The 12322-nt window shown below is 38.6% G+C and overlaps 1 protein-coding gene across 1 annotated transcript in view; it reads left to right on the top strand.

Annotated features, from left to right (window-relative positions):
• AGPAT5 (1-acylglycerol-3-phosphate O-acyltransferase 5) overlaps positions 1 to 12322 on the top strand; it is a 62611-nt gene that overhangs the window by 41058 nt on the left and 9231 nt on the right. The window contains exon 6 of the mRNA XM_009288571.2: positions 2765 to 2926. Within this exon, the coding sequence (XP_009286846.1) occupies positions 2765 to 2926 (162 nt within the window). The remainder of the gene's footprint in view (positions 1 to 2764; positions 2927 to 12322) is intronic.

Here is a 12322-nt window from a genome sequence, read left to right as displayed (position 1 = left end):
TTTCTTTGGCATTTAAAATAAAATCTCATGACCTCAAATACTTTGACAGAGAGTCCTAACTTAGTATTGCACAACATTAAAAACAGTTTAAGCACAGTGTGTTTTGTGAATTAGGTGCAGGCAGCTTGCCAAGGTAACTATACTGTAACTACTTGGGTTTAAATTCTGTTATGTTGATTTTAGCAAAGATCATCAAGTAATTGCAAGAATGTGTGGTTAATGTTTTTTATAAAAAGGATTCTTTAAAAGGATGTGCTGAACTTGTGTTGTTGCTGCATGTTTGTCATGCACTGGAGTGTTTCTGAATAATGGATTATGGACTTTCTTTACTGATTTTTAATTAGATGCATACTCATACTTAAACCTTCAAGAGTTCACTCATAGAACATGGAGTAAGAGGGGCTTATTCTACAGTTGCACTTCACAGATTGTCACTAACCATCTTCATCACCAAAACTGGCCAGGGATTCAAAAAACTCATCAATTAATAGTTCTAGATACCTAAATTAATTTGTCTAGAGGATTCAGTTCTCACTGAAGCCTGTTTTCCCTTTTTCTTCCCCACAGTAACAGTTTGGTTATGGGGAAGACGAGATGGACAGGAAAGGAATGACAGTGTTTTTAGGATATGTTGGGAATTTGGATCGACAAGAGTTGTGATGAGTGGAATGTCCACACTAATATTGTTGCTGACACAACACTGGAATATTCAGTGCTTCATTTACAGAGTAAACATTTGGAAACATAACATAATTAGCTGTTTGATGTAACAGTTCACAAGCTAAGAAAACACTGCCACCATGTTATGCTTCAAAATATTTACATGATCCATATAACATTTTGCATAGACAGTTATCGCTATTGCCGGTAAAGCTTAGAACAATGACTTCAGAAGGAGTGCTAGTAAATAACCTTTTATCTCTGTGTTCAGACAAGGAGATTCTTAGCAAATATTAAGAAATCAAGGTAATTATTTATACTGAAATTTTCAACTATAAGAATATTAGAGCAGTTTAGAAACTAGCATTATCTTACAGCGTTCAATAGATATTTTTATAATTTTAGATCAAAGTATGTTTTGCCCAACAAGGGAGAGAAGTTCAGTACAAAATCAGGACGTAATATAATATCTTTTGAATTGATTTTGCAAGCAGAGAGATACCAAAAGCAACACCACAATACTTTGGTTTAGAAAAATTTCTGCTTCATCTATCAGGAACCAATAGCACCAATGGATGGTTCTTTAAAAATGGACTGAAGAGTAAGCCAATGAAAAATAAGGCTAGAAAGGAATAATTGCGATTTTATTCTGATACTTCTCTTTGAGAAAGATACATACCTTATAGCAAAATAGTGAAAATTTTTGCATAATACACTTTTTTTTCCTAGAAGCACTTTCAAGTAAGTGTGGAAGAGCTGTGTTTAGATCATGAAGAGGTTTGGGGGGTTTTTTTGTTTGTTTGTTCTCATTTTGAAAGTCATTGTATATAAAAATTCTGGAAATAGAATAAAGTTTATACTTTCAAGCCCAGTGTATTTGTATGTTCTTAAGTATGCTCTAGGTGGAAGTGGTCAGCTGAAGCAAACATGGATATGAAATACTGTTGTTAAGATTTGCAGAGTGCTCTTAAACCTGACGTTCTTGTGTCCTTGACATACACATCTCTGTGTCTTGGCCTGGATGGTTAAGGACAACAGTTGATTTCTGTGACTATGGTTTTGTTAGTAGCCAAGTCAATTGTAATATGTTGTTCGCTGGGAAACAGAGAAGGTTTCCTCCTTGCTGTCTGTTCTCGGTGCTATATTTTCCCCCTCCCTGCTTAGATTTCTGCTGGGATGATGAGTTAAATCGGCCACTGGGAGATGGGTGCCAGAGCAATACAAGGTTAGCAGCAGGAACAAGTACGCAGAAGAGAGTGGTAAAGGAAACAACTGCAAGGATAAAGTGGAATGTCCCATTTTCTGTAGCAGCAAGTCAGTGGGCTGAAGCTGTCTTGAGTCTAACTGCTTTCCCCTGTTCTTCCCTGAAGTGAACGCCCTCAGAGTAACCATATCTAACATGCTAGAATGTGCCATTAGGAGAAGGAAACAAAAGCAAGGAAAGCTAGAATCTATAGTACAAAATAACAAAACATATTGAAATTTCTGATAGCATGGTAGCTTTGGAGAAATGTAGCATCCTGTTTAAGCATGTGTAGTTTAAGACAACCACTTTTTTGTTACCATCCATGGGGCAGTATTAGGATTCAGGATGTTGACAAAATTGGTTTGTCCTTCGGAAGTAAAATGCCAGATGAGCATTAGATGTGGTTAAAATTATCTGTGCTTATGCCTCACCTACCAAATCTGTTTCTGATACAGAATTTCAGGAGGCGATGTCCTGTGCGTTTAGTATTTCTCAGTTAATTTGCTCTTTTTTTACCTCAGTGGGACAAACAAACAGTAAAGAGAAGTGCTGTTTCATCGCTTATGAGCCACATTAAAACCATCACTGCTTCTAGAGCAGGAGCTGTAAAAAGGACTCTTTTGTTGAGCAGCCTTTTTGTCATTAATATCCTTTAGGATTTCTGTTTCATCTTCTACATGTGCTCAGTAGAGCATATGCAGTGTGCACACACTCTCTCTCTCAACTGAGAATTGAGATTAAAAATAGACCCTTTGTGATTTTGAGTGGGGGTTCTGGAGTTCCTGGGCATGATGTTTCTTTTGTGAATGTAGTCCAGTTTACTTTCAAACACTGTAATTATTTTTTCCCCCCCCTTAGGACTTGCTATATTAAAGCATGTGCTAACACCACGCGTGAAGGCAACTCATGTAGCCATTGACACAATGAAAGACTATCTGGATGCAGTGTATGATGTGACTGTAGCTTATGAAGGTACTGTGGACCACAAAGGGCAAAGAAAACTGGCACCATCTATGACAGGTGAGTTGATGTATATTAGACATGCTACAGCCATATGCTTGTTAATATATAGAACCAACTTCAGGTGCTTCGTAACGCTCTGACGATAATCTCCACAATGCTTCAGCCATCTTAGCATACCTTGGTAGGGCATTGTTCATCAGTGACTAGGCTTTACAATAGTTACCTGTGACATTGCTGCCCTCCCCTGCCCTATTCCACGCAGAGAATATTTCTGTAGTCAAATTCTGCACACGAGTGCTCTTTGGAGTTAAAATGAACTTGGGGCCGTAGGCAGCAGGTGCCATTTACCTTCATGTTTCTTCTAGCACTGGGATTTGGCGTCATCGTAAATTCTCTCTCTCTCTTTCACTCTGCTGTGCTACATATGTGTACATGTGATCTAAGTGCTGAAATGCATGTATTTTTAAAGGGAAAATGTGTAGTAATAGCATTTTACTAGCAATTTTTCAAATTGCTACACATACCCAGTAACCTTACAAACACTTAACAGCATTTTATGCAAGTGGGCTTCACTTGCTGTAGTATTTTAAACCACCTACAGCACCTTAAGAGAATGCTGTAAATTAGTTGTATGCTCCTTGAGTAATCTAACCAGAAAATAAGTTCTGGGGTTTCTGTTGGGGAAAACTCTGGGACAGAGAGCTTCAGAGTTTGCTGGTTTTTGATTGTGCTTGGTGATGGATTGATTTTTTTTTTTTTTTTAAAAAGTAATTCATTTACCTGCACTGTCACTGGACGGCCAGAAGTCATCTTTCTTTCCAATTGTAGTTGACGTGTTACTCAGCCATATCTGCGCCCGACTGTCTGTTGCTAGCTGGCTCAAAGCGGTACTTTTGAGTCTTTCGCACTATTGATACCAAGTGGGGAAAAAAGCCACAGTAGTTCTACAGAGCTGTTCAAACTTTTGGGCAAGGGATCAGTGTTGGCTGAGGGACCTGCAGGGAACTTCTTAGCTAACTCCCTGCTCGTCAGCTGGCCCGGCGTCACTGGCACGTGTTCCTTCTGCTGCTAAAAATAATATGTAGTGTGGCTGTTTCCATGTCACTTCATTAGCAGGTGTAACTCCTTGAGGTAGTGTAAAGTTCACATGAACTTCTTCCAGGTGCTAGTTGCTTAGAAGTTCTGGGATTGTCTATTTTTACGTTTTCGCCCTGTTAAAAAATTCTTCTGGATAGGTGAGCAACAAAACTGTTAACACTGTGTATTAACTCAACACTTGTGTTGTACTGTAAGGTCTTAGGATGGTTTTATTTTATGTACGTTTTGTTCCCAACAGGCATTTCTTATGGCTAAATATCAAAAGTGCTTTTTATGATTTAATGTTTTTTATTTATAATTTTCTTTTGAACTTGATTTTACAGATTTTATTATTTAAAGCTTTTAAATTTTTTTTATTTTATTTTTTAAATACCTTATGACCCTCTTACAGACTCCTTTGAAGACTGGGCAGCCTCCCTCTTGTCCTGTCACCCAAGCCATTTCAAGACCCCCTTCAAAACAAATAGGATTGTTTCCCCTTCCCTGCAGCATATTTTGTTTCATGACTTAATTATTAGGCAGTTTCAACCATTCTCATGCTGGACTTCTCACTGCCTGATGGTTAATTAAACTATTAAAATGTCATTACCTAATGATAAGATGGCAAATGTTCAAATTCCTTATAAGACCTCTTCACCTATTGAACCTTCCAGTTTGCATGAAGCATGATATAATTATGGAAAGGGAACCAACAAACTGAATTTCCCTGTTGGCTGTTTCTTGTGTCCGGTGTCAAGTGGTAATCAGATGGTTTGGGGTGGCTACTCCACATCCAGCCTTTTGGAGACTCCACAGCAGGCAGTCCAGGCATATCTTTCAGCCACCCTTAGTGTTAGGGCTGGGGTAATTACTGTCTCAGCCTTGGGTAAAAATAAAAGCAGTAACACAGAATGAAGTGCAGCCAACCAGTTGTTACCCATTACAGAGTAGATAAATGAAATATCCATCCAGGGCATTCCACGCTATTGTGGCAGTCACATGTATTCCATATAATATAAATTATGTAGATTAAGGACACTTTATAAATTACAGTGTGGAACGTAGCTGTCGTTCTTTTAGGCCCTCCAGACACAAAGTGGAAGAAAAACAATTTCTGTTCTAAGAGGTCAAGATCATTTCGCCATTTGTTATGCAGAAGTCCAACAATTGGTCTGTTCAGGAATATGATATAACAAGAATTGAATTGCACGTTGTTATGCATTTGAGATTTTTTAGCATTATTGCTCTTTTACAGTACTAAAATGAGTTATAAAGTGTCATTTTCATGTGTGCATTTCATATGAACATTTCATATTTTTGTCAGTGCTGAATGAGAATTTTGTTTTTCATTCTCATCGGAATAAAATGACAGTACAATCCTGGTAATTTTTAAAAGATAAGGTTGACGTGTCTTTTTCAATCTAGCAACTCTGATTGAAATTTATTGCATGGAAAACAAACTTCTGATAAACAGAACTTTACTCGAGGACTGTATTTCCCATAGTATGACATTTCCCATGTGAATGAAATCTGAATTCCACACAGACATAATGTGTTTCTTGAAATGCATTTTACTTTCAGTTCTATAAATCTCAATTCCTCAGAAGAGCCTGTGCCGCTTCTGGAAAAACCCATACTTACCCAGGGATATGGTCAGCTCTTGGCTGCTGTCTTCAGTAGTAAACAGAGCAGGTTAAAAGCAACATTTTAATGACTGTGAGTAGTACTACCATGCTTTATCTGAGAAACTGTGTTAGTAAACTGTAAATGGGAAAAAAATTCTGAAGAAAAAATTAATTGCATTTTAAATTTTGTAATATAGTGTAAATAGTCTTTCTTAGCAAAGTAATAGTAATCAGTGTAAATAGTCTTTCTTAGCAAAATTGGATTTTTTTTTTTTCTTAAGTCCAGCAAGCTTAAATATCATAATGTTGACTTGCTCAACAGGATTAAAACAAAACATAGTATACTAGCAACTGGAAAATAGACATTCACCATCTTTTCTGCATTAGTGCTTTGAGAAGAGCAGTGAATGCCAGGCACACCTGATAGCATGGTACCTTTTTAGAGCAGGCAAATTATTATAGTATATCCTTTCAAATGTGTTGAACTTTTTGTCACTATTTATGCATTTTAATGTTTTGTTGGCACTTTCCAGCTGCAAGTTGTTTGTTTTAGAAGACATCAAATTTGATTAGTCTTAGACAGGGATTAAGATTAGATTAGCTTTAGACAGGGATGTTGCTTTCCGCTGTTGCTTCACATCCAGTTGTGACCAATGGATGCAGTTTTTTCCCTACCATTTATTCATTATTCATTCCTTTTCATTCCAACAAGTTTGGATCTCGGTACGTTTCCAGTGGAAGCTTGTCTTGCACATGGCAGCCTTTCCAAAGAATAGCGATTTCCCACAGATTTCTCCCCTCTCACTGCTAAAGATGGTTTGTCCAGATCATTAATGACAGAACGTGATGGTCCTGCTTAGGGAGGACCATGCTGCTAGACAGTGTTTATTTGTGGTCAGTGGAATAAGATGCAAATAATCATATGGGCACTGCCGCACAGCTGAAGTGTACCTCGCGTACTGAATTCTAGAAGAACTATTTAGAAGAGAAACTTGTGCTGGATTTGTTGATATTGTTTTACTACACTGTCATTAAGTAAAAGGTAGAAATAAGCTTGGGAAGAAAGAATGAGTACCTAGTTTTCCCCCTTCTGAATGAATGTCCTCAGTGTTCACATCCAGCTTTGCCTGGTGTTAAGGGGCAGGTCTCGTGGGACGTGGGAACTGTTGTCATTCTGGCACCTGAAGGACCATTATGTACACATCTACATCTTTATTATTCTGCCTGAAGGCTTTAACATAACCAGATGGTATTTATCTGGCCATTGTAGATGAAAGAGTGTGTGAAATAGCAACATGTGACAATGATAAACACGGAATAAAAATAGCAAGTACATGTAGACTCTGTCTTAAAGAAGTCAGAGGAATTCCTGAGAATTATTGACTCTGCTGTATATCAATTCCAGAACAGACACTTTGAAAGCATATGTATGTGTGCATTTCTGAAAATCCGTACATCACTTTGATCGGTATAATTTGAGGAGGTCAGACTGGCCTAACTTCCCTAGGGGAAATTACACTTTTCCAAATGCTTGCACTTTTGTTAGGACCCAGTTAGACAGTGAAGTACAGGACAATAGAAAAGAAACTGGAGCAATAGAAACCAGTCTTTGTCTGGTCTGTTGCCCAAATTTGATCACATCCATTGTCTTTCAAGGTCCAAAGAATGATAACAAGCACGTGGTTATCGATATGTTGAAAGAATTAAAAAACTAAATTAATAAACTGATAAATCCTAACAGGAATGTAAAACAATCCAAAGTAAGATTTATAGTCATCAAATGACTAATAATCTGTTCAGATCTCTAGCTGTCATGTTCTTATTGCATGAAAGAATATTGAAAAGTAAATGGCAATTATTATAGAGCAACCGAAGAAAGGATGCAGATTAGAACTGAGGCTGGACATCAGCATTGGTGAAATTTGCATCAAGTGTGGGATGGCTTTTTGACATGTATAGTAAATCTCACATCAAGAACTTGTCATTCTGCATCTGTTCAAACAAAATTTAAGTAACTACCTTTCATATTTCAAAATGTCAATTTTCCATTGAAATATTTGGAGGAATTTTGATAACAACACTAGTTGGCAAGGTAGTTCTGTGATATTCTATCATACATTTTTCCTTTAAAGGAAAACCCTGATTTTATTTTGTGTAAAATACTAAAATACAACTTTTTTAATAACATGATTTCAGCAGGTACCACAAAGTAAATAAACTATCATTCAGTTTTGAACTGAATGCATTTTCACTTGTCCTCCATAGGGCTAGATCTCGCATTTTAGAACCCCTGTAATTTCCTATTAAAAGTAGTTTGAGTAACACGAAGGCCTATCTGTTAATTTGTGGATGACTTATTTGAAATGGCACTTTGAACACAGATGTGGACATATGCATCAATATTCTGCAGATAAGGACGGTCTGGTTAAAGGCAAAGTATTTTCATACTGTAACAATTAAACATTGTACTTCTGCTCGAAAATAATGACATTTCACTGAAGAGCAGCATCAGTTTATGGGCATGTATGCAGGCCTTGCTGTGGTTCTTCATAGGACTCCAAAAATTGGAGAACGTGAAGGTCAGTCTGAGCATGAGTAGCACCTCTGTTTCTTCACCTATCTCAAAACAAGGAGGTAAAGATGACTATTTGGAGTCCCCGTAGCCCAGTTTCTTGTCTCCACCAACAACCAAATTTGGATGCCTAAGGAGGAGTGTAAGAATAATGCAAGTGTAAATGATTCTTCCTTTTCCCAAATCAAAAACACCTGTGGGCGCCGCATCTGTATGTTAATAACACCCCCTCAATGGGGGTAATAACCCCCTTCAGCATCCCTGCGAGCCAAGAGTGTGTGTTCCTCTGATTGTAAACTAGGACCTTGTCTATCTCGGTTATTCTCAAGCAGCTCCTACTGAAGGTAGGTATCTGTAGCTTCCCTTTGGGAATTTGTGATGAGAAAGCAGTCATCAGAAAACCTCTGCTACACGAAGAGGATTTTGAAAGTATTTGCACTGGAGATTCATAAAATTACCCTGCGCCCTGGGCCTCATACACATGTGAGAGGAAGCATTCAGCTCCCCAGGCAGCGTTTATGTACAACAGCTCGAGGAACTCCTGATCTTTATGCAAAAGTGTATCTAAACCCTGAGGATAACAAAAACAACTTTAATTCCTTCACACTGTCAGGTTTGGCCAGAAATATGTTGCTGCTTTTGAGAGCCTGTGTTTATTTCTGCTTTTTTTGTGCATCAGAGTCCTTTTCTTCTACTCCGTTTGTGGTACTGTTCTCTGTTTATCAAAACAGACTGTCTGAAGCAAAGGCAAAAACATCAATACTAGCAGTACTGGCACAGTTCCTAACAGATCCTGTTTATTTGCTGGAGAGAGCATTGTTTTGAACTGGTCCAATCCTTGTATCTTTTCTTGCCTTTTTTTTAATTGCATATTTCAACTTTTTTTTCTACTTCTGAAACTTTAAAAATGTTCCAAGGAAGACACAGATATCTCCTAAATTCGCTCCTTTTCAGTTACCAGCAGTGGGAGACCCTTCAGATGTAATCCACACACCTAACCTGATCCAGGTTTTGTTGCTGGCCCCCTGTTGATCAAAACTGTTATGCTTTTGTAGGAAACCTCCTGCTTAACTTGGGCAACAGACAATATTCATAAATTGTTATAGAGCAGTACAAAGGCTAGAATGCATCTGTTAGAATAACAGATTAAAGCCACTTGAAGATTGTTTCAGTGAACTACAATGCACAAGTACTATGGGTCTTCATCAAATACCATCTTGTTTCAGCAAGACAGCTTACAATAACAGTCTGCTGCTCTCCAGTGCTAATACCAGCATAGAAAACTATATGTACCATTTTCTAATAATAATTTTAAAAGATTCTTTAGATCTGGGCATCTTTAGGAAGGTACAGATATGTGATTATTTAGCCTTGAATTTGCAGGATTTGTTGAGTTATAGTTCTTATCTGCCATCTTTAGGATTTTTTTTTTTTTGGTAAGCAGTCATACCCTTCCCTCTGCTTCCCTTCTCCAAACTGAAAATTCGGCCTTTTTAATCTCTCCTTGTTTGTAATGCAGGTGCTTTTTCTCCTTAAATGTTTTAGTTGGCCTTTTCTGTGGTCTTCTCTGAGTTCACTACATCCTCCTTGAGATACAGAGTCCAGACCTGCACACGGTATTTAAAATGTGGATTCACGATCTTTTTATATATCTGCAAAGTGACTCACTTTGCCCTGTTCTCAATGTCCTTGTTGATGCTGCCCAGTATTTGGGGGGATTTGGGGCTGCTGCTGCACAATGAGAGGATGGTTTCAGAGAAGAGTCAGTGACTCCCAGATTATAACCACCAATTCCAAGTTAAGCATCATGTACTCAGGGTTTCCATTATTTTTCCCCGTGTTTGTTTACACTGAAGCTCAGCTGCCACATTTTCACCCTGTTTGCTCAGCTTTGAGGTCCTTTTGGAGTTCAGCCAGCATTTGACTACCCAAAAGAGCTTAGGATCTTCTGAAAAAGATGTGAATGGAGGGTTCCATTATTTTTCCCCGTGTTTGTTTACACTGAAGCTCAGCTGCCACATTTTCACCCTGTTTGCTCAGCTTTGAGGTCCTTTTGGAGTTCAGCCAGCATTTGACTACCCAAAAGAGCTTAGGATCTTCTGAAAAAGATGTGAAAAACTGGAGGGTTCGGTGTTTGCTCCCTTCTTCAGCTCATCAGTCATGACACAGAATAAAATCAGTCCTAGCGTCAATCCCTGGAGGACCCCAATTGCTGTGTCTCTTCCATCCTGAAAAGTGACCATTAAGTCCTTCCATTTGCTTCTTCTGCTTTAAGCAGCTTTTGGTCTATAAAACATCATTTCCTCTAATCCCATGGCAGCTTAATTTCTTTAATAGCCTTCAGTGTGGAACCCTGTCGGAGGCTTTATGAAAATTCAAATATATCATGTCCAGTGAATCCCCTTTATCTGCCTGCTCCTTGACACTGTTGTAGAAATCCAGCAAATTGGTGAGACAGGATTTCCCTTCACAGAATCCACGCCAACTTTTTTCCAACAGACTGTGATTATCTCTGTGCTTAGTGATCTTATTATAGACCCTGCTATCGGGGATGTAAGACTCTTTGGTTTGTATTTCCCAGCATCATCTCTAAAGCCCTTGTATGTAGAAGGGAAGCTCTCCATTTTTCTGGCACAATGGCTGCTTGTGATGATAGGTTACACATCTTTGTTTTTAAATTCCACATTTGAGAGCTTTTGGATGAATGCTGTCTGGTTTTGGTGACTTCCTGACATCTAACTTGTTTATTTAGTCTAATACTTTCTGTCTGTTTACTTATTGATCTAGTTCCTTTGAGTGATCTGGTACAAAGAGTGCAATGGTAGTGTAGGAATCAAACATTTTCAGCAAGAAAGAATAACGCAAACAAATATTTGAGCTTCTCTTGCATGGGCTTATACTTTACCATGAGTGCTGCTCTTCACACCTTTGTCATCCAGCAGTCCCACCAGTGCCTTAGCTGGTTTACTGCTTTTGACAAATTCAAAAAAGTTAAAATTGTTAGAGCGTCCTTTGCATTTTTCAAGTTCCTTTTTAGTCCTCTTAATTTTATGTTTACATTTGGCATGAGCGGTTTTGTGGCTTTTCCTTATTTGGACAAGCTTTCCATTCCTCAAAGAGGAGAAGGTAGGAATATAGTGGTAGCCTCCTTAATTTTCCCGTTAAGCCACACAGGTGGGTTTCAGACCCACCCAGACTTTTTCTTTTGTAGTGTTACACGTCTTTTACCTGGGTTTCTAATGCAAGGTTTTCTGGGGTTTGGTATTTAGGGGTTTTTTTTACCAGCCTCTAGGCTGCCTCCTTTTCGACTCTTTCTTTTAGGGTGTTTTGACGCTTTGCCTTCCCTCCCCCCCATTACATGGTTCCTCTAATTGTGCGTTTGTGTGCTGTAGACTCTTTTCCTACAACACTGAAATTAATTGTATTGTGGTTGCAGAGCACTTCTCACTAGCACTGTGCACCACTCAAGACCACATCAGGAATGGCATCTTTTCTTGTGGGTTTTGCAACTAGTTGTTCCAGGAAAACAATCTTTATTTTTATGGATGTATTGATGCAGTTCGATAAAGGTAGCTGGAATCTCACACTCCTGCTACCAGTCCTGAACTTGCAGCGCTCAGTCTGGCTTCAGTTTCTGATCGTTATTATCAAACTTACCAGGAAGTCATTTAATATATCTATCTAAAATATATTTTATTAGAGTCTGGGATTTCCATCCACAAGGATTTCATTGTGCTTCTGTCTCCTTATTATATAAAGCTATTACACTTTATATAATCCATCACGCACACTACCATTCCCTCACCTGCACATCTGATTCTGCCATTCCTATAAATCTGGTAGCCTGGTAACGTTGCACGCTCCTTCACGGTCACTGGGATACCTGCCTTACAGGGGTAGTCTCTTGGTGCCAATAATTCTTGTTATCCTGTCTTCATGTTTAGGCTTCTCATGTTGGTGCAGAGGCACTTCTGAATTTTGCCCTCACATTGAATTTTAGTCACATCCACCTCATATGTTACATCAGTCCGAACAGGTTGCTTTTCCTGACCTTTCACTTTCCCCAACTGCTAGTTGAAATGCTGTCTAAGAACTTTTCGGTTTTCACTGCCAGCACCTTAATAATGATTCAGGTGCGTCCCATTTCTCTTCTCTCAGAAGGTCCCCCAGCTCCTACGG

Source organism: Aptenodytes forsteri, unplaced genomic scaffold (assembly GCF_000699145.1).
Source record: "Aptenodytes forsteri isolate BGI_AS27 unplaced genomic scaffold, ASM69914v1 Scaffold100, whole genome shotgun sequence".
Lineage (NCBI taxonomy): Eukaryota > Metazoa > Chordata > Aves > Sphenisciformes > Spheniscidae > Aptenodytes > Aptenodytes forsteri.
Note: the sequence above shows the minus strand (reverse complement) of the source record. Positions and strands in the feature narration are given on the sequence as shown.